At 42.8% G+C, this 26,631-nt stretch overlaps 4 protein-coding genes and 1 long non-coding RNA gene across 6 annotated transcripts; 1 reads left to right on the top strand and 4 right to left on the bottom strand.

Annotated features, from left to right (window-relative positions):
* Positions 1-1,161: 1,161 nt before the first annotated feature.
* On the top strand, positions 1,162-3,988 carry tnnc1a (troponin C type 1a (slow)). The gene is made up of 6 exons (XM_061272978.1): positions 1,162-1,390; positions 2,332-2,362; positions 2,453-2,599; positions 2,702-2,816; positions 3,118-3,254; positions 3,498-3,988. Exons 1-6 carry the CDS (start codon positions 1,367-1,369, stop codon positions 3,527-3,529), a joined length of 486 nt encoding a protein of 161 aa, XP_061128962.1. The 5' UTR covers positions 1,162-1,366; the 3' UTR covers positions 3,530-3,988.
* Positions 3,989-5,634: 1,646 nt separating this feature from the next.
* Positions 5,635-7,397, bottom strand: LOC133147250 (uncharacterized). Its single transcript, XR_009711597.1, has 2 exons — positions 6,473-7,397; positions 5,635-6,169 (listed from the first exon to the last, which is right to left on the bottom strand). It is a non-coding gene; the product is annotated as an uncharacterized LOC133147250 (long non-coding RNA).
* Positions 7,398-9,130: 1,733 nt separating this feature from the next.
* Positions 9,131-13,553, bottom strand: LOC133147227 (dual specificity protein phosphatase 7-like). 2 transcript variants are annotated; one of them, XM_061271236.1, is made up of 3 exons: positions 12,765-13,536; positions 11,791-12,219; positions 9,131-10,460 (listed from the first exon to the last, which is right to left on the bottom strand). In XM_061271236.1, the coding sequence occupies exons 1-3, from the start codon at positions 13,132-13,134 to the stop codon at positions 10,150-10,152; spliced, it is 1,110 nt and encodes a 369-aa protein (XP_061127220.1). In that variant the 5' UTR covers positions 13,135-13,536; the 3' UTR covers positions 9,131-10,149. The 2 variants fall into 2 exon arrangements, with proteins under 2 accessions (XP_061127220.1, XP_061127221.1); XM_061271237.1 differs by lacking the exon at positions 11,791-12,219 and having other exon boundaries at positions 12,765-13,553.
* A 2,705-nt stretch (positions 13,554-16,258) lies between these two features.
* LOC133150018 (5-aminolevulinate synthase, non-specific, mitochondrial-like) lies at positions 16,259-19,092 on the bottom strand. Its single transcript, XM_061272287.1, has 6 exons — positions 19,082-19,092; positions 18,141-18,325; positions 17,850-18,028; positions 17,600-17,765; positions 16,851-17,524; positions 16,259-16,756 (listed from the first exon to the last, which is right to left on the bottom strand). Exons 1-5 carry the CDS (start codon positions 19,090-19,092, stop codon positions 17,250-17,252), a joined length of 816 nt encoding a protein of 271 aa, XP_061128271.1. The 3' UTR covers positions 16,259-16,756; positions 16,851-17,249.
* A 151-nt stretch (positions 19,093-19,243) lies between these two features.
* spo11 (SPO11 initiator of meiotic double stranded breaks) lies at positions 19,244-23,197 on the bottom strand (the record flags this gene model as incomplete). Its single annotated transcript, XM_061272282.1, has 12 exons — positions 19,244-19,718; positions 19,918-20,029; positions 20,155-20,231; positions 20,633-20,670; positions 20,940-21,039; positions 21,166-21,275; positions 21,350-21,386; positions 21,698-21,784; positions 21,965-22,073; positions 22,163-22,229; positions 22,415-22,503; positions 23,025-23,197. Coding segments are annotated over 12 exons (1,119 nt in total), but the record flags the coding sequence as incomplete, so codon positions are not given.
* Positions 23,198-26,631: the final 3,434 nt, after the last annotated feature.

Here is a 26,631-nt window from a genome sequence, read left to right as displayed (position 1 = left end):
TGTGGGATGAACAGAACATGTGTAAAGAACGTGTGCGTACGTGTGCATGATCTGTGTGAGTTCTCTGAGTGGCAGCGCGCATCCTTGTAAGCTGTGCCAGTCCCCATTAGCATCCCATTAGAAACCAGCATGATCACTCGACACTTTGAATGCCTGCTGCTGCTGCTGCTGCTTGCCATAGTCAGACAGAAAGACAGACAGTCAAATGATTGAGATGGCCTCGTTTCTAAAGAACACGAAAAAAACAGCAATGTTTTGCACAGTGTACTATTCAATTTCCTTGTGTCTGCAAGTGCTTTGCTTGGTTTGTTTGACCCAGATTTCTCACCTACCCCACTGTTGGTAAATTGGATTTCCGGAGGCAGCCTTGCGCAACTATTACTTTGAGAGGACTTTAAGTGAACAGCGCCATCTGCTGAGTGGAAATTCTGTGAGTGGCTATTTCGTTTGGATTCACAGTTAAGTCATTTATTGTCAATCTTTGTGAAGATACGGCACATATTTTGATATAGAAAAATAAATGAATAAATAAATAATAACTTTTTTTATGTGTACAGATTTTTGGGTCAGTAAATAAATACTCCAGACTGTATGCCATAAGTGAAATTATCAACATGAGCAATAATTCACACAAAAATAATAGTGATAGATGAAGTATATTTGACAATTGGTCTAATAAAACAGATGGACAGTTCAGACAGACAGACAGACAAATGGACTGTTCAGACAGACAGGCAGGCAGGCAGACAGTTATGTTTAAGTTATGTTAACTTTTTATTACGATATACCGTGTGCTGTGGACCACATGGCAAGCTTACCTCCATGCATGAGTTTTTTTTTCTTTTCTCCACAATCACAGTAACATCATGCACTCCTGCTTCGGACATTGCTGCTACTTTTCCCATTTTCTCTACAGACTTTTGGTGATCTGCTTTGCCTCCCTTCCCGGCCGGCTCCTTCGCTCTCACCTCCACCACCACCGCTCTCCAGAGCTTTCTGTGCCTCTCGTCCAGTTCTACAGGAATGTTGAGTGTCTCTTTAGCCTCCTCCCAAAAGATTAAGCCCTACCAGCCCCCTCGCCCCCCGTCTTCATTCCATTCCCAAGTATGCCCCCTAAGAGTTGCTGCATTTTTATCTGAGCCCAGTGATTGTGACGGATTGGCCGCCTGACACACAGACACAGACACACATTTGTGGGCGCACACCGAGGGGAGGCTGCCGAGTCTGGGGAGGGACCAGACAACGGCGGGCTCCGGGTATAAAACCTTGCCATGATGAGGCCAGCGTCTTGCCCTGAGCTGGACGGCACCCATTTTCTCTGTGGCTGCAGGACACCGCCAAGACAGGAAGCAGACAAGCCTCCGACATGAACGACATCTACAAGGCTGCGGTACGTCCTCTTACAATTATGTGCTCATTTGCTTGGATGATCAATTAGAGAGTTTTGGACAGCATTTGCATCATGGTGGCAACCCCCAAGCGATGAATAATCTGTTTATTGTACATCCATATATTTTGAACTTGAATGGTCTCCTTCAGCAGTTGGTGTCAAAGGAGCCTTGATATGACCTCTGGGCGCCCCCCCACCGCCCCCCCCCCCCATGTCGGTCTTGATAGGAACCCCTCAAGAGGTTTCTGCCAACTTCATTCATGACTCCAAATGGATCAGTCCAACTTTGCTTGTGCTAATTTGGGCTGGTTGCTTGTGGTCCTTTGGTGCCAGAGAGGGGCTTGCGGTTGAGATAAGCCAATCCCACCAGCCCCCACCCCATCAGCACAGGGCTGAATTCCAGCATTATCTGTGAGCCTGCGAGCTGTGAGGTTGTCTGTCCCCTTCTGCATGGACAAACAGCTGGCTGCCTTGTCCTCGTACATCCCAGAGGAGCAGTGCAACTGAAACAGGAAAAGCACACCGGAATGTTTCTTACAAATCATTGTGTGGATTGATTCTTGTACCATCCATCGCAGGGGGGGCGGTGCATTTAATTTATAGCGGAGAGACAGACAGGCAGCCAGATAGACAGACAGAGTAACTCTTACATAAGCAGCTGTCTCCTTCTCTCATTCGTGGTAGCTTTTGCAGGATTACTGTTCTATTGTTGCGCCAGAGCCGCAAGCTATGCTAATTTAGAACACGGTGTATTCTGCCCTTTATCGACAGTTCCTCATCCTCATGCCTATTTTTAACCCCGCCTCTTAGTGGCTCACACTTGACATATGGATTCTGTGTTGAGTCAGGGATGTCAACTAAAAATACCACCTTTACTGATTGAAAAGTCAAATTCGCATGGGATGGGATGATCAAAATATTCACTTTTGTACCGTTTGCAGGTTGAGCAGCTGACGGACGAACAGAAAAATGGCAAGTGACTTGTGCATACAAACTCAAAAGTCATCCCGTACTTGTTGATTGTTAAGCTTAAGTCACTTGTTGCGAATGTATATCTTTCAGAGTTCAAGGCGGCGTTTGACATTTTTGTCCAAGATGCAGAAGATGGCTGCATTAGCACCAAGGAGCTGGGCAAGGTGATGAGGATGCTGGGCCAGAATCCCACGCCGGAGGAGCTGCAGGAGATGATTGATGAGGTGGATGAAGACGGTAAATCGGACACTCGCTTTTTTTTTTTATAGGAAAAGAAATTGGTGGTGGGGGTTCTGCTTTTCGATATTTAGTCGCGTTTCTCTCTGTCTCTCTGTGCAGGGAGTGGCACGGTGGACTTTGACGAGTTCCTGGTCATGATGGTCAGGTGCATGAAGGACGACAGCAAAGGGAAGTCAGAGGAGGAGCTGGCGGAGTTGTTTCGCATGTTTGACAAGTGCGTCATATTTTTACCATTTCTAATGTTGATCGCAACGTTGCAAAATAAGATGTACGTAACGAACACAACACAGAACATAGCACAGCCAATCAAGTTGCTTAAGCATGTGCGAAGCCAAGCAGTTATAAGTCCATAATACTTTTTGGCAGAAAACAATATTCAAGGAGTCTGAGTGTTTTTCTCTCACCTACTAAAGTGTCACAAACAATTAGATGCCAGATAAGATCAATTAGGAGTTGCACAGAGCTCAGTATCTCGCCATACACACATTCGTGTGATTTTTTTTGTGATTGCACAGAAATGCAGATGGTTACATCGACGTGGACGAGTTGAAAAGGATGCTGGAATCAACAGGAGAAGCAATTACCGAGGATGACATCGAGGAACTTATGAAAGACGGGGACAAGAACAACGATGGCAAAATTGACTATGACGGTGAGGAGTTTGAAGTCACAAAATAGGCTGTAGTGCTTTCTTTTCTTGCTCATGTAAAAAAGTCACATGCAAAAAGTCATTTGTGTCTTACTCATTTGGCAAATCTTTGTCGGACTAATCTGTGTATGCTATATTTTAGGTTTGGTCTTTTTTTTAATGGTCATTCATATTCATTTTTTTAAATGATGATTCATTTGTGGTGTGTTGTTAGCTGTTTGCTAATGCAGCCAGTTCATTTTGCAGAGTTCTTGGAGTTCATGAAAGGAGTGGAGTAATTCATCACACAAGAACATTCTTTTTGTATTCCTCCGTCACATCTGGAAAACTGGAAGCTGACTAGGAATGGAGCTTTTCAACGACTTTGCAAGCTTTTCTGCATCTGACTCTTTCTGTTCTATTTTTCCTACCACCTCCTCTTGCATCTTTGTAAATACAATATATTTTTTGCCCGTGTCCTGAATTTGTGTAAATTACATATTCCTGGTATTTTTTTTTTTTTTTTTTTATGTCAGAAGTTCAGTTTACAAGTATTTTCACTGAGCAATTGATGTTGTATAGCTAAGAACGATCACTAGCCAGGTTCAGCATATTTCGGGATGCACATGACAAACATTTTTGTATGTTTGAGACACCCTCAGGACTTTTTTTTCCCCTCTCATAGCCTTGCAAAGCATGCGTTTGACTATGTGCTTGGAATGTCAAGGAATAAACAAGAGCATTTGTCAGAGCATAGATTGATTTGTTTTCTTATATTTCCGTATAATAATTCCTAAAAAGCCATTTACAGGACTGTTATGACACTCTTTAGCTGTTTTGATTTTCTACAACCTTGGCGGAGCTAAGATTTTTTCCTAGGCAGGACCATGGGGGAAGGGGGACAAGAAAATCTCAGGGGGTCTGCAAAACAATCTTTCTTTTTCCCTACAACCCCCCCCCCCCCCAAAAAAATAATAAGTTCTTTTGATAAAGATTAATTATGAGGTTGCGACAGCTGCCAGGTGGAAATGTCAAAATAAATTCTAGAAAAAATCGGAAAAAGTCAATTAACTGGCTTGACACTTGGAGGGTTCAAGCATATTTCGTCCTTTAGCTCTACCGGTGCTTGTGACTAATTATAAAAGTAGATCTCACATCCGTCGTCACTTGTTTCCTCTGCTAGAGCTTGTCACTTGTTTGAGGCACGCATGCGATTCACGCATGGTCGCTGCGTGACTCTCTAGTTGCCCACTCCATTGAGACCGCGGCTATTTGCGTCTAATCATGTTAGTGCCCATGTTAGGGGATCTGGGGTGACAATCGTGTCGACAATCCCATGCCTTTGTCCTTATAAAGAACTAGAAAAGTGTTGCAGACCACAATGTGCTGTCCCCGCCGAGGATTGGACGACAACCGGTCGAGCACTGACAAGTGACAAACTTTTCAACTTCTTTGGGGCAAGAGCTTGTAAATTCATTTAATGTGAAGACTGAATTTGAACTCTTACTTTTCTTGAAGGCGTCAGTTTGACTAGAAACGATGCCAACATCAATTTTTCCCCCTCCTACTCACAGTTGAAGTTAAAAGCCAAAAGTCTATATAACACTGATGTCAAACTCAAGGCCCGGGGGCCAGATACGGCCTGCCACATCATTTAATGTGGCCCGCGAAGACAAATTGTGCATCAAATTCGTGCGTCAATACTAGAACTGCAAATTGTCTTCACTTTTAATATCTTTTTTAATATTTGACCAGGTTTTACTCCTCTGATTTGAAAACGAGTAATTTGTCAGATTGTTTTGTAGCTTTTACTGTATGAGGCAGGGGTGTCGCACTCCAGTCCTCGGGGGCCGCATTCCAACATGTTTTCCAAGATTCCCTCGTTAAGGGAACCCCTGGAAGCTAGGGTTAGGGTTTCAAACAACTCGTCTGATTTGAAAACAAATTATTTGTCAGTTTGTTTTGTACTTTTGACTGTATATAATATGAGGTGCTCATACATTTATTTGGGTTGACAGTCATAATGGCCCTCCGAAAGAAGGTATGACTACAATGCGGCCCGCGGAAAAAAATAGTTTAACACCCCTGCTATATAATGACCGTGCACAGGAGGAGAAGTTAGAAAAAAAAAATCATACGAAGATGTGAATGTTGATTGCACTTTCCACGCTATAGATGAGTCACGCAGTTGCTGTAAATGCAGTTACAAGACGCTCACCGCTTGATGTCAGCAGTGAGCCGATGTCAAGACAAGCGTGTGCTGTATTGGGCTCTCGAACAGATTTGGGTCGCTACCAAAGTAAAAGATATTGCTTAATGATGGTGGATGGCGTCATCATTCAACCCGTCACTCTTATGAATCTTTTCTAATGGGAATTGATTAACGTGCTTCGATTATCATGAGTATACACATAAATATTTTTATTTTGTCAGGGGTCATGCACAGAAAAAACATACTGTAAATGGTGAACTTGGGCATGATTTTGTAACTTTCCACCTGCAATTCATGTTAAGAGAACAATAGAAAGGTTTAAGTGAACCATAGTCATATATACAGGGAAAGAAAGCTCCAGGAATTTACAAGAATCTCCATTATTGCTTTATTTTGTTTCTTTGGTGAAGGCTCCAAAAAGTAGCCCATCGATTGCCTCCGCTTCCTCTCGTAACAAAGTGCATTTGTAAAGTCGCTAAGCTTTTGTGGAAGAGGTCGAGTGGCACTCCCCCCCGGCCATCAATGGGAGGCCGGGCAGCAGAAAAGTGGAGCGTGTGAATGAATCTGGGGTGTGGCGCAACAAGCCGCTGCTGGCTCTTACGCAAACTCAGTCTGCAGATGACTCATTCTGGATGTTATTAGCACACATTGCAGGCACTTTCGCCACTGTACATTCCAGTGACACAAAAGGCTGCATGAGACCAGTGTAGCAGGGGCGGAGTGACGCCTATGGGATAAAAAGGGATTTGTATAACAGCGATATACATTATCAACATTATGTAACTGATTTCATTCACCATTATTCAACCTGTTTGTGTGATTAGTGTGTAATGTTCAGTCTCTCTTACAAACACACGCGCGCACACACACAGTATATACTACCTCTATAAAAGATCTTTATACAAGTAATTCATTCATAGTCACATAAGTCATAACATTGGGCTTCAAATGAGTTGTGCCAACAGTGTGATGCTTTTATAACCTCTTCCTTGTGCTGTGTGATTTATAGTGCAATAAAAAGAGTACGTACAATCTGGATGAGGGCGTAGACCATTCATGGCAACGTTGTGCCACCCACACAGGAAGGTCTCGATTGACGGTTGCTGTCCTTCTGGCTCGTGTCCCATTGCATCGGTAGATGTCACGTAACCTACTAAAAATAAAAGAAACAAGTTATTTCTCTTTTGTTAGCGCCTGTAATAACTTCTGCTGCTGAGCTGCTTATCACTTCAGACCGAGACAAAGCATTAATAGAAGCATGAAATTGTTATGTAATAACTACTGCAAGTTGGAGACGTGCCAGCTTTTGTTGAGAAACTGGTAGGCTGTTTGAGTTGTCATAAAAACAAGGAAGTGAACGATGGCACAAAGAAGAGAGTGGAAGGCCTGGGAGTCCTGCTTGAACAGACAGAATATTGTATCGTGACACGCCATCCCACTTGTGGTGCTGAGAACACTGAAGTACTCTGTCTTCACTGCCTGGACATAACGGCCCACACAACAGCCAGCTCGAAAGACACAAAAATCTGCAAATTCCACAATAACTATTTATTGATACAAATGAATGACGATGATTGTTTAGCTTAATTGTACCACCGGAGGGTTTATCTATTTTACAACTTTCCAAAGGAAAATCTTGTCTAGTATGCTGTGAGAAATACTCTGATTCATTTGTGCTCCTAGATTCATTTTGTTATCTAAAACATGAACACACAAGTCTCCTGCAGTCTCATACGCATACTTATCCATAAACTAGTTTAACAGTTCTCACTGTTACTTTTCAATGTTTTTTCTTTCTTTCAGAAAAGCATATCAAAACCATTACAAACAAACAAATTAAATAAATAAATAAATAAATAAATAAATAAATAAATAAATAAATAAATAAATAAATAAATAAATAAATAAATAAATAAATAAATAAATAAATAAATAAATAAATAAATAAATAAATAAATAAATAAATAAATAAATAAATAAATAAATAAAAATCTGTATGTAAATAAATATCTGTAGTCGTCCATCCCAAGAAACGTTCTCTTCATTCAACATCAATTTCATCAGCAGCTAAATTGGTTGACACATGACCTTTTCCTTGTGTAGCGTCGAGCGAGCCACGTTAGACAACACCAGTGCTCCCTTTCATTCGCTTGGCCACTGACTCAAGTGCAAACACACTAATGTGTTCCCGGACACTTATGAGCTCAGTCTACTGTAAAGCGCGGATGGTGAGAATTGGCCCTGAATTGAGACTTCTGGTAGTAACAGATGGGCGGATCACTCCACCAGTAAGATTCCATGTGGTTCCGCTTTTCAAATGGCCGACCTATATTCTCTTGGACCAAAAGGACATTTATTGTATTTATTTATTAGCCTCAAAGAGCATTTTGCTCTTGGGTTTATTGTTGTTTTGGTACAGACACAGGATTTGCTGTTTATCAATTAGAGATGCAATGTGGCCCTGGACTATTACACAGCATGATGGATGTCTTCAAACAAGATCCCGTTTAATCTTCGAGTACGGTGACAAAATCATACACATAGTTGAGCCTTGTACAGCCTCCAAACGTGTCCTCTCAGCGTCGATGGGAATCTGACTCCAGATCTCTTTAATCCACTACACATATTGGCAAGAAGGAAGAACTGGAAATGGCGATAATCTCAAATAAAAAGCGATTAAGCCATCTACATTCCAATACAAATACAAACAACTCAATGACAGCAAATGCTATTCTTGTCACTGTACGGAACCATTAGAAGTATTCAAGGAACTCCATTTTGGGCATGTCAGCTGCCATCACCACTTGTAGCAAACACGGAAGGTATCCCGCTTATCCAACTGTGCCATAAAAACGAACCTATAAAGTGGTGTCTTTCAAAAATAACGGCAAAAGATGCGTGATGTCATCGCTCCTCAGTGTCATGATGTTAAGATTAGGATTATTCCCTGCTGGCATAACATCTGGTGTACAAGCAAGGGAGCGCTCTTTCCTTAAAACAGCAAAGTCTTTCTCCAAAAATGACCCTCTATTCATAAAATTGAATAAACATATTTCTATTCCAAGTGTTGCACAATTCAGGAAGAAGCAGCTGTGAACATAGTGTCATCCAGACAGTATGCTAAGCACGCCTTTTATAACCACAGCAGATGTGAACCAGTGCCGAGCGGCTTCTATATCACATAAACACGTTGCTTCCACAACAACAAATGCCGAGCCAGCACATTTGGAATTGAAAAAAAAAATTGTGGATCATAAATCAAGTCATCTCATATCTTTGGACTGCATTTGGAAGTAGACCGCTTCCCATTTGATACAAACATGGAGGCCAGATTATTTATTCAATGGGGCTATTCTGCAGTCTTATTGTGGAGGAAGGCTTTCGACACCTTATTGCCACTGTCTTTTCAGGTCTTTTCACAGAACCGGCCTGAAGGTATGACTTGCCAGGTTCAGTCTTGCAGGAAGAACCCATCGCTCAATAGCTTTCATAAATGGCGCTGTGATGTGTTGCCAGGCATGCCTTTTCATGTGCCGTACAGTTGAAGGCTGCTGTTAAAGCCCGTCTTCATTTCTTGCAAAATTAAGATTATTAAGAATATGTATTTTAACTGTGGATATTCTTTGTCTGATATGGCAACCCAACTTGTCTTGTAGGAAACCAGGCACAGTGAAACTCAAAGAGCATATTCAAGTAAAAATATACAATATATTTGTTATACAAACATGTACAGAATACTTTGGACATTTGAGTTAAACATACACTTTACATAAAGGTTCAGAATCAGGTCACTGTTCGATCCTTCATTATTCTTGAGAAAAGGGTCGCCCGTAACCATTCACCGTATGTACATGTTTACAAACAACCAAAACAGCCCTTTGATGCACTTGGAGAGAGCGTGAAGTAATAGAGATGCCTACAAAAATCCCTGAAAGAGAGCTCTCAGTGAGGTAAGAAAACATTAGTCCGACTTTCACTCATCCTCGTGTGTCAGTCTCGCTCGTGAGCTGGGAGGCCCGAGGGGCAAGCGGACGGCTGATTAAGCGCCGTCACGTTTCCCTTAAACGTCGTCGTGCTGGAGAAGGAGGCGTATATTCACGCGTTTGAGTGTCAGTGATCGTGTTCGGCTTTTGTTAAAAGACGCTTGGTCCACTTACCCAAGGTCAAGTTTGTTATTTCAGTTTGAAAATATAACCAAAAAAACATGAAGGAACACAATCATGTGAGCGACAATCAAATACCAATCAAATGCCATTTTCTAGTATGCCTCCGCGCACATTTACCTTCCTGTTGTTAACACAAATATAAGAACTTGGCAGTTTGTTTGCCAACAGAATTAAGAAATTGGACAGAAATTCAAGGCCGGGTGACTGCAATAGCTTATTTTCCCTCAGTTACAAAACATTCGGATTGACAAAGACTATTAAGACCATTGAAGCAGCAGTCATTACTAATTCAAACAAAGCTAATTTAAAAAAAACAACAGTCAAAGAGAATCTCAACGGAAGCATTTGAACGTGTTCTGGCTATGATAGCGGTACATGACCACGTATTACTGTCGCGTATCGATTAACACATTCTTTCCTGGCGTCACATAATAAGGCATCCGACACTGACTCAAATATGGCTTGTCCTCTGCCAAAGCCGCAGAGAAGTCAGGAAACTGACCAGCTAAAACCACCAGCCAGCGCAGACGTTGAAGAGGGTTCATGTGGAGTCCAGTGGGTCCAGCTGAAAGACGTTGTGATTGGTTGGCGTGGTGAAAAAGAGCTGCTCTTGGCTGGTGGCACGGTTGTCGCAGGGACTGTGCAGCCGCAGCGTCCGCTCAAAGTCCAACAGCTGTCCCATGAAATTGAAGTTGGGGGAAATGTTGGACTTCTTCCGCTTGACAAAGTCGTAGGCGTCGTTGAGCGACAGGTTGAGTCTCTGCATCAAGTAAGCCACCGTGACGGTCACGGAGCGGCTGATGCCGGCCAGGCAGTGCACCAGGACGCCGCACTGCTTGGACCGAGCTTCGTCTGCCGGAAGAAGAAAAAGCCGGCGTCAGCAAAAGGAATCATTCCATTCATTGACGTGACTCGAGTAAAACAAAAACAAACGGGTTGTTGGCACAATGACGCCATTATAACCCTCGACGGAGGACCGAAAGAGCTTGAGACTTATTCTGGGAATTCATTTGCTGTCCACGAAAACATGCAGCAAATATCCGGTTGATTCCAGACTAACTTGTGACCCTGCAATCAGACGCAGCACAGAGTGGAAGTGGCACTTCCTTCCTGCTTCGCAACTCACCCTCTCATAAAAGTGACAAACAAGCTGTGGTTTTGAGAGCAGTCGAGGTTCACGAGCGGCAGTCATACATATAGATGATGTGCTCCTTCTTCTTAAAAAAATAAATAAATAAACTACAGTATAAAATAGTCATAAATACCAAAACAAGACTACATCCCATCAAATGGAAAAACAAGTTACATTCTATGATTATTCTTTTTTAAATCAAATGATCTCTGGAGAAATCCCAAGTAGTGTTAAAAACACACAAAATTTGAACAAATTGGTCCTGTAGCAGATTGTTAATCCAGCGTACATCATATTCTGCACATTATTAAAAGACGTGAGATGGGTGTTGAATATTGTCAGTCGACATGTGGGGCACTGTCAGAACCTTAAGAATCAGTGGGTGGTATGGCGAGCCTTCACAAGTATCGCTTCCTTAAAAGAAGGCTGGTATCCAAACTAATATTGATACCTGGTACCGAATGTTAACAGTAAAAGCTGCAAAATTGCGCAGGCTACTATCACAATGACAATATTTTTTCAGTATATTGTTCAGCCCTAGCATGCCCTGGATTCCACTTGAGAAATTTCAAACCAACTACCTATGCAAGAGATAATAAGTAACAATGAGCTGATTAGGACTTATCTATTTAGTAGACTTAAATGTTAACCTAACCCAGTGCTTCTCAAATAGTGGGGCGCGCCCCCCTTGAGGGGCGCGGTGCTATTCCTGGGGGGGCGCGTGTGACCCTGGGGAACAGGCTTTTTTTTTGGCAGTACTAGAATAAAGTGTAATTGCGCGTTTACTACAGCAGGGGGCAGTGGCGCTCTCATTGTTACTTGTCACGTTTGCGACAGTGCAACATTTTACGACTTACAAGACAAGTTAGGATAGTCACGGTGGGGAGGGGGGGCGCGAATAGTTTTCTTCTTGCTAGGGGGGGGCGTAACAGAAAATAATTGAGAAGCACTGACCTAACCCTAACACTTCAAATGCTCAGGTCATTTTGATAATGAACAAAACGAAATTTGGCGGGAGTATTTTTTTAGGGGGGCGGGGTCCACACTCACCTATAAATGATATTGCCTCTGGGAAGAACTGCGACAGATTTTGACTCCAGTGGTCCGAAATGGGGATCTGTTTATACCTGAAGCGCCCGTCATGTTCAAACATGTTGGGCAGATTGGGTGTGACATTCAGGATGTACTTGATGTTGTATTGGCCCAGCACATCCAGGTTGGTGGAGTCTTTGGCACAGCCCAGGTAAAGGTAAGGAAGGATCTGGACCGGGAAGGCAGGCTGATTGATGGGGAGGGGGCTCTCCTCTGACTCCGTGGCGCTGCTGGGTTCTCGGTCAGATTCCCCATCGGAACAATCGGAGCTGATCCGCAAATTTCCAAAACCCAGAAAAGAGAGTGGAGGAGAGGAGCTCGGACAGGAGTTGTCGAGGAGCGTCTCACAGTGTTCTGGGTATTCGGTGTGGAATTTTACAAAGCCACCTGGAGGGGAGCCAAAACAACACAGGATGGAGAAAAAGCTGATTTATGGTTTAGAGAATCAAAACACGTTGACATATCAGTGAATACAGTGGCCGCATTGAAGTGAAGTGGCGTAGTACACAAGTAGATCCGGTTCTCCTAACAGACCATTCATGAAATGCATGCCTGCACAGCGAAACACAGCGTAGCCATTTTGGAATTTTAATTGACAATCTTAATGGCACACTGAGAACTTTAGAGCCTGCAGACAAGCACACATTGATGCTTGGTGTATTTTGAGCCGACCGATATGCATTGTGAATAAATGCAGGAGTCGCCTTTTAAAAAGTTTGAGACGTGCAGTAAAACTTTTCCCATCTCTTCGAAGCATCAAAACAACTTCGCGTTAATGACGCAATGCTACTACTATTAGTTTAATTCGAGGTTGACGTGATCGAGTGACATAAGCGTGTTTTCATTTTCTAGTTAGTCTGCACAGCGCCGGTACAGTACACCCAGCTTGCGTAAGCGACATGTCGCTCAAAGTAACTTATTTCGACACATACCTTCCAGGTAGTGCGCTTTGCAGCCATCTTCCCACAGTTTTTGAAGAAGCAAACCCAAAACGGACGACGGGGTTCCGCTGTCCGGCCAGCTGACGGTGCTCTCGTCGTACAGGACCACCGTGTCTGTTTGACATCGCCTGGTGAAATTCTCTTTGTCCTCGTGGTTGGGAATGATGGTCCGAATGGGGATGTTGCCCTTCTTGAACCTGCGGAGCATCAGGCCCGGGATGGCCACGCTGATGGCGCCTTCGATGTGAGACGACTCGTACAGCTCGTGTGCGCGGCAGTCGAGCAGGAGCACCGAAGTGGCGCCCGATTCCAACTCCACTTGCAGCCATTCCACGCTCTTACTTGCCATCACTTTAGACATATCGCGCTTAGTGTCCAGCTCGGGTCGCAGGGGTGGCTTTCCTTTTACATGCTCCGATTGCCTACTACATTTTACCCGCAAAAAGACATCCCGCGACAAGCGTTCGGCTTAGCGCACGAGCTGAGCGGAGAGCTTTCCCCCTTTTTTCCGCTTCGCCTTTCCCATCAAGCGCGGAGAATGAGCCCCTTCGGCCAATGCACCGACGGCAAGGGGAGTCTGCCTCAACGTAGAACAGTATTCCACTTTGGAACGCGAATTCTTTCAAAACAAGCAAACGAACCAACGGAAGAAAAAAAATGTTTGGCAACTTCAACTCCTCTGCATCGTATCACACTCCGGCTTTCTCATTCCAATGCATGACAGGAGCAGAGCAACTTCGGAGGGAGGAGTTTGCCCCCGACGACTTAAAGACGTAGAAGTTCGGTAACAACTGAGCATTTCTGAATCACTTTCAAAACTACGTTCTCCTTTGCTCGAGAACTTGTGAATTGGACGACCCCTGGCTGCAAAATCTGATGTGTTTTACCATGACATCAAATCGGACATGTTTCCAGTTTAAGCGCCATCCATCCATCCATCCATCCATCCATCCATCCATCCATCCATCCATCCATCCATCCATCCATCCATCCATCCATCCATCCATCCATCCATCCATCCAGCTCATAACTCCAAAAACTTGTAATTTGGGGGCACTGGTGAGTCAAGATAGCATTATAAGATTTAAAATGTTGTATCCCCTCTTTCATTGCCGTGCTATATAAAAAAAATAGGGATGAGCGAGTACCGATACATTGGTACCGGTGTGGATACCAGCCTTATTTTAACCTATCGGTACTCGATGAGGCTGTCAATACCAGCCATCAACACTTAAAGCTGTCCAAAATAAAGAACAAGAATCTGTGCCCAATCGTGTCTGTCAACATCCCTGATATGCATGATACGTTCAAGGGGCCTTATGATGAAGGAGCATGAATATGGAGGATGAGGCAGTGGGTGGCGAGATGCGTGCAGAGGGACGGCAAGCAGCTCATCTGTTTCCACACGTGAGTGGGGGCAGGGGGCGGAGCAGATGTGCAGAGCATCAGGATTAACACAAAATGAAGAATATAGTTAAACCTGCACATCCGCGCAGATTCTAACCACTGCAACAAGCACACGCCACCACGCACACACGCACCTGCCCCAACACTTAGTCGCTCTGCCTGTGGCTCCATGCTCGCCCACATAATAGCTGCCTTAGCTGAATTCCTTCTTTCTGTAAATGTTTTTTTTTCCCACAACAATATGAAGGAGGACCTTGTCAATCACAGCAGTCCCATGTGACCTACGCAATTACTGCGTTAGTTGTAAACACACCAGTATATAAATCAAGGATTAAATCGAGCTGGGATGACTCGCACGAATGCGATGGTCACCTGACAACTCCATTTTCACCAGCACTTTGGTTACATAATGCGCTCCAAAACGTGACCGCATGATAATTCGTGAGTGAGAGAAGAGGCGTCTTTGGTTCACAGAAGTCCAGGGCTTGCGTGTCAAGTTCCGCATCTGCGGGCTTTTGTGCAAAGCCCTTGCCTTGCCAGCGCTCCTGTCAGAGCAGCCGCCACTCAAAGAGACCGAGTCAAGCAGGGCCGAATCCAAAAGTTGAATTTCTAACATTGTCATTAATTTATACATGTCGAACGATTTAACATAAAAAATGCAACATTTTCTAAAAATATATATTGCAAGAACGGTCCACTTCTGAGAGAACTAGTCCAAGAGGTTACATATGTATAGATTCGATAAGAGATTCTAGATTCAATGTTGCATTTTAAAATACAAGACCTGCATAGTTCACTGTCATTGTCTCACATTTTGAAGTATTATTATCACATAAAAAAAACACATGTACAATAAACCACGCCAGGATTCATCCAAATGAGTTTTCATATAGATCTCTTGCATTTCAACATAAATGTTTCCTAAAATATTTAACTGGAATGATCAAGACGGAAGTACTTGATATTTATTAATCTGTTTGATATCACAGATAAAAATTTCAGACTTCAGAGGATTTTTATTTTAAAATTCCGCGATTTCTGATCTTAATGAAACTTCCAGCATAGAGTCTAGAGTAGTCTAGTGCTAATCGGAGAATCTTCAGATTTCATGTTGTGGCATCGGCACATACTCAGTTTTATGTGTGTGTTCCTGTTAGTGTTGGCTCGTGAGTGAACGGTTTGTTCAAAAGAACGATTTTATTTTCAGTGAACGAGAGTGACCGAATCACTTCCTAAAGTGATTCGTTCTTTTTTCAGTTCATATGACTTCAACCAGTAGGTGTCAGTAATCCCCATTGAAGCTGGTGCCACCTCGCCGTAAAACAAAACGAAGAAAAAAATGACGTAACTTCCAGCTCAAGTGAGGGAACGCGATCGAGTCAATGGGTCAACTAGTTGCCTTCCTCACCGTGCATTAACGGATCAGTCAGTGAACGTGTTGCGTCTCCCTCCTGGCGTGAACTATGTAACCCAGAATGTCGATTTACGATTTGCCAAGTAAAGAAAGAACCACTCACTGAAACACCCCTTCTTTTATGCGCGTTTTCTCCAAGCTAACGGTTAACTTTGTTGCATGAAGGGATGCGCCGTTATGCAACAACGGGGAGATTATGCTTCTCTTTGGGTAATCTTGATTTTGTAACATTTATAGTAGTTTTTAAACAACGTGTATGCATATATACCCCTCAATATTGTTGTCCGATATATCTACTGCAATTTCACATTAAATTGCTGGTTTGAAATGTACTTTTATTATGAGTTGAAGTCATATGAACTAAAAAAACGAATCACTTTCGGAAGTGATTCGTTCACTCTCGTTCACTGAAGAAAAATTGTTCTTTGGAATCGTTCACTCACGAACCAACACTAACAGCAATACACATAAACTGAGTATGTGCCGATGCCACAACATGAAATCTCAAGATTTTCCGATTTCCCACGCATGCACGATTAGCAAGTGGCTGACCAGGCCTTGCTCTAACTCACCTGTGGTTTGGCGATCCTGTTTACAATGCGCTCGGTATTTAATGTTGGACAATTTCCCACGGCACAGCTGAACATGTCTCACGGCACACTGGTTGAGAAACACTGGTCTAGTGTGATTTTATTGAAGTTACCCCCCTCAGTGTAAATGTAGCAAAATAGTCTAATGCACAATATTACAATTTTTCGTTTGGTTTCATTAGTATGAAGGGAGGAGAATTGCGCCTCCCTTTGAGTGGGATACATTTGAAGAGCTCTTGAATCTACGCCACAACATGCATAATCAAATCTAATCTTGTTGCCCCGTTGATGAGTTCATGTTAACGTTTCCAGTACACACCGCTCTGTTGAACATCTACGTGTGCATCTGTGGGCATATTTGCTGATTGTTGCGATGCCTGTGCTATCTCAAGAGGAAATGCAATATCCTGTTCGTTGTTGATACCATCAGTGGTTCAGCAGGAAAACCTCCAACTGCACCGCATACTGCACTCGAGTATGAATCATAAGCAGAAACAGAGAGGCGCTCCTGGAGGCCCACATCGCCCTCGTGTGGTGAAATCAAGGATGTCCGGAAATGCGTCAATCAATGCCTGAGAGCGAGAGTACACAGATTCATTTACTGGCCCTCAGTCATTGTTCCTCAGTCTTTGTCCCTTTCTTTATCATTCTGTTCTCATCACGCACCTTTCTACGCCATATCGCTTTCGATCATCACTTCTCACTGTTACGTCCGTTTTCATTTTCCGGCTTGTAATGTTTACTCACATTTGATTGGCCGAGTGCCGTCACGTGGGATTAACTCTGCAGCAGGGCCGCAATCTTCTTAAACACGTTTGTTTGGACAACACATAGGTAACACAATTAATAGTGATTCATAAATTGTATAATAAAAACATTAAACAGCTTGGATGCAAAAGTGAAAATGGGTGGTTCAGTTTGTAAGTGGAGACAGGTATACTTAAAAAAAATTTTTTTTTTTTTGCTTGGATGAAACAAACAATACCCCCTGACAGTGTGGCTGGTAGAATTCAGAAAATGAAGTTGAAACTGGTCACTGGTTGATAATTTCCAAAGACTCCTCCATCATACCCGCAGAGGAACGATGTGGCTCGGGCAGTGGACCAAGGGAAGGCCAGAGTCCATCAGTATTTGTCGGAGCAACTTGACACTTCTCTGGTGTTTCCTCCTGAGCATGCGCCCTTCCCCACTTTTAAGAATCCTGATGGACTCCTTGCCCCCCGCCAGTAACATGGGAGGCAGCAAAGTGATGAACATGAAGCCTGCAGCATAGGAGCGAACGGTGTCCACCAGGGCGCCGGTGCTGGCAATGTAGCCACCCGCGCAGCCAAAGGCCTTGCCTGGAAGACACCAGCAACACGTTCCAAATCCATCTGCAAAGGGGATACTTCCCCACCCTGTGTAAAGAAACTTACCAAGAGTACCAGAGATGATATCAATCTTGTGCATAACTCTGTCTCTGTCGCCAATTCCCCCTCCTATGGCCCAGTATTGGCCGACCGCGTGCACCTCATCCGCAAAGGCGATGGCCCCAAATCTGTGGGCAACATCGCACATTTGCTCCAGTGGGCACACCGACCCTGTAAAGAAATATATATATATTGAAGACCCTATACATCCTAAATCTATTGAGATTCAGTTTGAGTGGAAGTAAAAAGTCTTAACGTCCATTGAATGCACTGTCTCAAAGGCAACAATCTTTGGAGTGGAAGGGTCAGACCTCTCCAATAGTTCTTGCAAGTGGCTGACGTCACTGTGACGGAAGATGAACCGACTGACGCCGCTGTTTCGAATACCTTGAATCATCGAGGCATGGTTACCCGCGTCTGTGTAAATTTCACATCCTGGTGAGAATCGCAATAAAATGTGTCAAGTCTTCAGTTCTGAAAATAACGGTGCACACGGCAACCATTCAAGGAAAAATGAAAGGCACTTTAGGATAATGTTCAAATGTACCTGGTAGCATTTTGGCCAAAGTAAACAATGTGGAGTCATTGGCTTCAAAACAGGAAGTGAACAGCAGTATGCCGTCTTTACCGTGCAAGTCTGCAAGCTCACATTCCAGCTCGGTGTGGAATTTGCTCATCCCTGAAATGGTTCTTGTTCCTCCAGAACCAGCACCATGGATTTTCAAAGTATTCCTTGAAAGAGAAATTGACAACAAGCACTTTGATTAATTAGTGCTGTCTTATTCTCATTTTTTACTGTTTCCCAAAAGCAGGTTGGACAACTCACAAGATAGTCCTTCAGAAGCTGTGATGCTGTGGAAGACATACAGTTCAACTGAGTTTTTAAAGTAACTGTGCTGGTTTTATGTGCCTCTATAATGTCCATGGTTGATAAAGGCGTGTCAGGTGTTGCTGTTCAATAACAACAATCAGCAATGATGAAAAAGCAAACAGTGGAAGTTTGTGCAACTCACCATCAGTTTAAAGTGTGTGGTTGCTCAAGCAAACTGAAAAGGACAAAGGTTGAGCCAAAGGTCCAGAGACAAGATCCATTAGTACAGGACACTTTAGGAAATTGCTGAGGAGCAATGCTTTCATAGCCTAGAAACAAGTGGCCCCGACAGAGAGGAAGGGGCACCCGCAAAACGTTGCTTCCATTTGCGATACTTCCAACCTAAATCGCAAAAACACCACGGGTGCGTAAGTGTGACCATGAAAACAATTTGCGCTACATCACTTATGATAATGCATATGTGCAGTGTGCTTACATGCATGGCATAAAGTCGATAAATGAGCAAACACATCATTTAACTCACAGTAAAACGAAATTTCCACAATACATTTTCATTATGTCACACTTGTATTTTGTACCTGAGAACATCCCAGTTTGCAAAAGATGGCCAACTCCACTCTTGTCCAAGAGAGTTGTAAAATTGAAAGGATGCTCACATCACTTGCATTTACTCAGCAGCAGCCAGGTGGCCATGACAAGTGGAAAGAGGAAGGCTTCCCGAGGACTTAATATAATTGTATGGTGGTGCCAGAGTTTAAAAAAAGGAATTCATGAATGGGACAGGCTTTGTCAACAATAATTGCTATTGTACGCAAATGTCTGAGATCAATTCATTTTTATTTAATTCATTTCAATAATTGGACCATCAATTCAACATAAGTATTTCCCCCCCCAAAATCAGATCTATAAAATAGGAAAAGCTTTATAGAGCTTTCAAATGCTAACAAGCAACATGTTTTAGGAATCAAAATTTCTGCTGTTGACTAAACCGTGTTTAAACCTTGTCACCCATTCCATCTCCCAAATTCTGAATTCTTGCTGTTGTCCTTACCTACATGTGAAATAAACAAGCTATTTTATGAATATAGGTCAAACTAATCTGTTCCATACAGGGTCGGGTGACTGACAACGTTGTCAGTACGCCTGTCATTCCGCTGGGTGGCAGCATTGCGCTCATAACCAGCCCCCAAAGCGCAGTTTGTTGGGCAGGTAGATGCTGGTGAGGAAATCTGGACCTATGGCTGCCAGCGACTGGATTTCAGCCTTGAGTTTATTCTTCTGCATCAGCATCATCTACAATGAGAGCAAAGGAGGCTTCGAGTCAAACTTCTCTGCCGTGAATTGAACTCATTAATATTATTATTATTAATGACCTGAAAAACAAACAATTGTACAAGTTAGTGGCAAAGTGAATGAGCATAAAAATTAAAACAACAATAACGACACCCTGACCCATTGCAAAAAGATTTGCTGTATCGGTTTTCTTTCTGACCTCTTTAAGCCACTCTGGTCGGTCCGTTATATAGGGCCTTTTGAGGAGGCTGCCCAGTTTGTTTTCATCAGCTTTGGTGAAGGGGATCAGAGCATTTCTGGGAACCTGTAACCTTAAGAATTAAACCAGTCTTTTACCAATGATCGTTTGGTTCTCAAGAGTTAATAAGAAATTAATAGGCAGCGGTGACAAAACAAAACAAATAGGAGGAAGCAGCAGAAGGAATTGAGTGTAAACCTCTCGAGGTCCGAGGGGAGAAGGCCCAACCACATGGCACTGGGGACGGTCAGGCTTTGGGCCTCAAACGACATGGCCTATTGAAAAATGCACGGAAAAACATGTTTGCATACAGTAGAAGGCTTTTCAATTTCGACATGTACGTACCTGCACTGCCCCTATACACAACATGTGTTTACAGTTTGAAAACAAAAAACACGAGCAACATGAAAACTTCATGTCGGTTTAAAACTTTCAGGGTGGACAACTGGTCTATTAATTATCTACCTAATCGTTTTGACGGCAGCGAACGAGTTCATAATTCTACTACTACGTAAATGTTTTTCTTTTTTTAGTTTAAAATGACTTGTCGTTGCTACAGGGTAGCACATACGCAACTGAGCAGTTTGGACGTTGGATGGATGATGCCGTGCTAAGTACAATGCAAAAAAGCCTTAACACAGAGTTGGCCATATTGGAGGAGCCAAAATGGACTCACCACTGATCCATATTTGTAGACACACATGATCTCGATGCCTGGGAAAATCAGAGACACAGTATGCCACAATCAGCAACATACACGAGCAATTAACCTGCAAGATGCGCAACAGAGCTCAGAACAAAGTAAAGCATTACAAATGTGTCCTGCCATGCAACAGAAAAGAATGTCTGGATGAGATTAGGCCTGGTGGAATGAGAGCACTCCGAGGCAGCTAACAGGTGCTTTGACTGTTTAGCGAGAAATAAATATATGTTTAGAAGTATGAGATGTAAAACTGGGCTGGACTCAAGCAGATGTACCGTACCATGTGGGTCAGCATCCACCAGAATGAAGACTGGGATGTGGAGCACATCCCAGAGCTTTCTCACCATCAACCTGCTGTTCACATCTGGAAAGCCTTTACCCTTAAAGAAATAAACAAATTTGCATTCTTTCAAAAAAAAAAAAAAAAAAGGGATAGCATTGCTTCAGGTCAAAATTAAGGGTTATTATCCATGTGAGGCTGAAAATAAAAAGAAACGTTGACATACTGTGATCATGATACACGGAGAAAGCTTGGTGCAAAAGTCATCCTGAAGTAGTCGCTGAAACGTAGCGTCCTTCTCAACTACCAGGATGAACTTGGCGGATGATACAATGTCTGTGCAAGGCTAAGGCAAAACACAGTCGCCGCAGCCAATGAACACAATGTCGAGCAAATAAATCAAAGGATACTATGGATGCCTTCAATGTTTGATGAGACCGCAACAGCCTAAAAACAAACAGAACTTTAGAGGCAAAATAAAAGGAAATAAAAGCAAAAAGCAGTTCATTTCTAGACTCCAAGGATTTGGACAATTTAAATTAAACAAAGGCTCTTAGCGCATTGACGATAAAATAATAATTGATTAATTTGCTAACCAATTAGTTGTCTATTAATCAATTAATCATTCCACCTCTAGATTTGTATCGATATTCAATGTTTTTGAAATGCTTCTTTCCTGATTCATACCTGTACCAGGCCACATTGGAGAGAAAAAAAACGGAGAAGTTGTTCACTTGAATTATGGCATGAGAACTTACAGCGGAGTTTGAGTGGCAGTCGATCCTCGTGCCGTCCTTCTCCAAATAACAAAGATCACCTGAGATTAAACCTTTGGATGTGGCCAACTGTTGGTGTCAACATTGCAACTTTGTTAGTTGAGGCTAATTTCAACTCAATCCTTGAGAAATTATCAGGAGTTCATATACATCAGAACATCATGTAGAAAAACATTGGGGTATGAATTTTGCTGTTACTGTTGTAAAAGAACAAAACATTTGCATGATTTTGGATACGGACACACTCACCACGTGAAGAGATCTTCGAGGAATCTTTAGCATGCAGGCCACATCATCAACTAGTTTATCAACTGTTTTCTGGGAGCCAAACAGCTGTGGATGGGTGTAGTAGATGTCTCTGTGGAGGATAATATGGATAAATTACAAAAAAACGCTGATGTGAGGATTTGGAGTTGATTAAGAAAAACTGCATGCTGAAATGACAACCTTTTTGTGGCATATGAGTTGCTCTGCACAAGTCTGTAACTGATAGAGAGAATCTTGAGAATCTGGGCTTCAAATAGAAGACATTTTTATTTTAGTATGGAATGCATGTATTGAAGGTTAAAGCACATCTTGGGAAGAACTGGTGTAAAAAATATTTCACAAAAAGAAATGATCATTTATGCACGTAAAACACAAGTGTCCATAATGAATTGAACTAAATGTTAAGGACGGAAGAGTTGCAAGTCTTCTTACAAAATGTAGTGGCAGTTTTGGGGCAGTCACTTCTGACCGTCCTGACGGCACTTGTTGAACTCATCCGAAGCCCGATGTCACTGTCAAAACTTAAAGTGCAATTCAAACAAAGTTCTCAACAATAAATGAATGGCATAAATGAATGAATCCATTGAAAACCACAATCAGTACAAATACAGAGTAAGCTGCACTCTAATTTACACCCTTGTACAGCTTTCTAACTCTGTTCTACCACATGTAAGCCATCAAGAATTCCCAACAGCCCGAGGGCTACCTGTGAGAAGACCCCACTCCCACCCCCCACCTCCATACAGTGTGCTTTGCTCAACAGCTTAGTCACATTAGGCTCTGTGTTTTCTTAATCACTCAGTCATCTTTTGAGCAGCAGGAAGTTATTTCAGCTTCAATCTCTGTGGTCCATTTTTTCGCTGCTAACACCTGCCTACGCCATATGGGCAGTTTGAACTCTCCTTTGTGCAAATTCTAACAGAGACAGTTTACTCCCCCTCCAGAATGAAACTCAACAACTAGCTGGTTTTCCATCTTACATGTTTTATGCAGTTTAGGTACCAGTTACATGATGATCACATATATGTTCAAATGAAGTCACCTGACATTGTCCCAGCTGTTTCGGTTTGGCAGCACAAGGGTTGGTGCCTCATCCTTTGACAGATGAGTCACTATTTCCAGGATGACATTTTCAATGCTTTTCAGAACTTCCCTGGATATCAAAATAGAATTGATTAAGCAACTTTGGCAACAAATGCTCTTTCTAATTGAACCGAATTATTCACAGTGATGTGAGATAATACGAGTATATTAAGTCCCTTTGCTTTAATAAGGATACGCCATGTAATGTGAGCAAATTACACAATACACTTTGTCAAATAACAGGACTGCACAGTAAAACACACATGGGCTGCACATGTGTAAATACTTTTAAAAGAGGCTAATTTAGCAATATGCTCAAAGAAAGAAGTGAAAAATATTGACTGGACATGTCTTTTTATGTTATAAAGAGATTTGTGGTAAAAAACAAACAAGAACTTATCATAATGCTAAGTAGCTAGCACGATTTTGTATTTCAGTAGAATCAAGCATGAGTAATCATTTCTCTCACAAACTGTTTACTTCATCTCCACACTGACGGTCGGCCATGGCTTGGTACTGTACAAGTGTAATCGAAGTTGATCAATTTTAAGGAAGAAATCAAATTTGAGCGATTTTAGTGACGAAATTAGCCGAAAAATATTGAAGCGAGCCCTCAATGCTGCCTCCCAGGTATACCTGCGCGGTTTTCCCCCCCGATACAGTGATCCCACGCTACTTCGCGTTTCGTTTATCGCCGCTTCACTACATCGCGGATTTTTTTCCAAACTAAAAAAAACAAACATTTAAAAGTCAAAATAAAACGTATAAATTGAAGAAACATATGTCACACATATTGTTGCTTTTACGTCTTTTTTTAACTAGCAGAATTAAATAAGTACATCATTGCATCGCAAGAATTAAAATAACACAGAACAACCGATTTAACTGATCATTACATTACACATAACTTGACTGACAACCTGTCACAAATCTTTCTCTTCCATTTTGAACCGTTGTCACGTTACATCCCCTTTTTGATAAACAATACGATTAGGTCCCCACACTAGCCCATATACTTAAGAACTAACTGCACTCCATCTTTCACAGTGTGAAGTCCTAGTCAGAGTGTGTGTGAAGGCCTAGTCAGAATTTGTGTGAGGACCCAGATCCAAAGAGAAGAGGTCTGTGCCCCTGACCCGACCCTGAATTTCTCCTAATGTGCAGCTTTACCAAAAGTATTCATTTACCCTGAGTGGCTTTGACAAGCTGCTTCCGTAATAATGGTTCTTAATTTCTGAGTAATTGCTATCTCTAAGTGACGAGGGACAACCTCCTCACCCAAGCCGGAAAAAAATCGTATATGTGAACGACCTCAGGTTGTGGGGGTTCTTTTTCTTTTGCTGTAGAAACGGCGAGCCCCCTGCTGTTCCCTTTGCCCGGGAGAGATTTGTGTCGAGTGCTAGGCTCTAACCCGAGGAGACAGAGTGCATCGAGTCATGTGCTTGTCTCGGGATGAGTGTTTGTACTGGGCAGAAGTGAACGGGGCACAGGGGAAGTATAGGGGGAAGCCGGGGGCTGCAGGGTCACAGGAAAAGAGAAGGAGGAGGGGTGGACTCGCTGCAGGTGAGGGGGATTAACTGCAGCTCGGCCCGGAGAAACTAAATACAAATCTGTCAACCTAATCCTCACAAATAGAAAACAGAGCTGCCCTCCATTCACAACCTCCATAGTTCAGCAAATCTACCTCCCGCTCCCCACGTCCGGCCCCCTACCTTTCCTCTTTGGGCTCTCGGGCTGCTCTGTTTCACATCATCTTTGGGCTAGTCTGACGATGCCGCCTATTCTCTAATGGCTTCCCAATCCAGTCACCCGGGGTCCTTTCTGAATGACAGGTCAGGACACACTTATTGAGTGATAAAGGAAAGAGTCAAAGGGGTAAGCCCTTTCAGTGACGAGAAAAGAATCTAAATGGGACCACAGCCCATCGAGGTAGACGTAAGTGGACAGGATTTTATCAGGACCTGACACCTCAGGAGAGTCTACTGATAAGAATGTGGCTTGGTGTGGAGAGCAGCCAGTCAAACTGATGACATCCTGCTATGGCTAAAGCTATGTCTAGCGCTAATGAGAACCGTATCATAGCATATCATTATAACATAATGGATAAGTTAGTGTCGACTGCTGAGAGCCATAAATCAGATCACGGCGGTGTTCCGGCATATCAGGCTGCAGGCGAATGGACAAACAAAAGGATGCCAGGTTGGCAAAAAAAAAGAAAGCCACAAAATGCCTGCAATCGAAGCATATTTGATCAGATAATCATGGCATCATGGAACTCATTTGTTACAGTGATGCAAACTTAGCCGTTGTGGAAATCCCAGAAAGATGGGGGATAACGGCTTCCAAAACGGAAATTGGGAATTCAAACAATATTAGCGGGATGTTTTCATTCAATCGACAGTAATCTCACAAAAGTGAGTACACCCCTCTCATTTCTGCAATGTTTTAATTATATCTTGTCATGGGACAACACTGCGTGTCTTGCCTACAGTCAAGCATGGTGGTGGGACCGTCATGGTCTGGGGCAAGATGAGTGCTGCTGGCACTGGGGAGTTACAGTTCATTGAGAGAACAATGAATGCCAACATGTACTGTGGAATACTGAAGCAGTGGATGATCCCCTCCCTCCGTAAACTGGGCCGCCGAGCAGAATTTCAACATGATAATGACCCCAAACACACCTCCAAGACGACCACTGCCTTCCTAAAGAAGCTGAGGGTGAAGGTGATGGACTGGCTAAGCATGTCCCCAGACCTAAACCCTATTGAACATCTGTGGGGCATCCTCAAACGGAAGGTAGAGGAGCGCAAGGTCTCCAACATCCACCAGTTCGGTGATGTCATCATGGAAGACGATTCCAGCGGCGACCTGTGAAGTTCTGGTAAACTCCATGCCTAAAAAGGTTACGGTGGTGCTGGAAAACAATGGTGGACACACAAAATATTGACGTTTGGGTCCAATTTTTTCAGTACTCACTTTTGTTGCCAGCATTTTACACATTCATTGTTGTATTTTGAATTACTCTGAAGTAACAATACATTTACTTTGCTATCCAAGCTTTACAGTGACTACTTAACATTGTCTCAAAGTGTCATTTCTTCAGTGTTGTCCCATGCCAAGATATAATTGCAGAAATGAGATGGGTGTACTCACTTTTGTGAGATACTGTCGTTTGGTTGAGCTTTTTTAAATCTTTGACTCATAAGCAGCAAATATTCATCATTTTAAGCGATAAGAGAATAGGATTTTAAGCATCTGGATTCCAAAACTGTGTTGAATTATATGAAAAGGTAGGACCAGCATAGATCAAACATGGAATCTAATAGGATATTAGGAGTGTTCCATATCCCCACCCTCTTTTCTTTTGGCTTTCTCACAGCTGTGTTTCATATGTTCATAGGGCCCCTGGAAGTACGACACATTAGTGGAAACATTCATAACTGCGGTGCATTGTTACACCAAGTTAGATAAGGACAACTGGGACAAACAATGGCAGAAAAAAAAACATCTTCCCACCTTCTTCAGTTCAGTTTAGCCTGAATAAAGTTTTACTGTATTGACTGAGG

This window comes from Syngnathus typhle, linkage group LG2 (genome assembly GCF_033458585.1).
Source record: "Syngnathus typhle isolate RoL2023-S1 ecotype Sweden linkage group LG2, RoL_Styp_1.0, whole genome shotgun sequence".
Taxonomy (NCBI): Eukaryota; Metazoa; Chordata; class Actinopteri; order Syngnathiformes; family Syngnathidae; genus Syngnathus; species Syngnathus typhle.
The sequence above is the reverse complement of the archived record's forward strand: the minus strand, read 5'-3'. Positions and strand labels throughout refer to the sequence as shown.

Coding starts and splice junctions, on each gene's coding strand:
- tnnc1a (XM_061272978.1), top strand. CDS start 1,367: ATGAACGACATCTACAAGGCTGCG. Junction 1,391..2,331: donor ACGACATCTACAAGGCTGCG/GTACGTCCTCTT, acceptor TACCGTTTGCAG/GTTGAGCAGCTGACGGACGA. Junction 3,255..3,497: donor TGGCAAAATTGACTATGACG/GTGAGGAGTTTG, acceptor TTCATTTTGCAG/AGTTCTTGGAGTTCATGAAA.
- LOC133147227 (XM_061271236.1), bottom strand. CDS start 13,134: ATGTCTAAAGTGATGGCAAGTAAGAGCGTGGAATGGCTGCAAGTGGAG. Junction 12,220..12,764: donor CAAAGCGCACTACCTGGAAG/GTATGTGTCGAA, acceptor GCTCCCCTCCAG/GTGGCTTTGTAAAATTCCAC. Junction 10,461..11,790: donor AGAGGCAATATCATTTATAG/GTGAGTGTGGAC, acceptor TTCTTCCGGCAG/ACGAAGCTCGGTCCAAGCAG.
- LOC133150018 (XM_061272287.1), bottom strand. Junction 18,029..18,140: donor TTTGGCCAAAATGCTACCAG/GTACATTTGAAC, acceptor GATTCTCACCAG/GATGTGAAATTTACACAGAC. Junction 17,525..17,599: donor TATCATCTCTGGTACTCTTG/GTAAGTTTCTTT, acceptor GGTGTCTTCCAG/GCAAGGCCTTTGGCTGCGCG.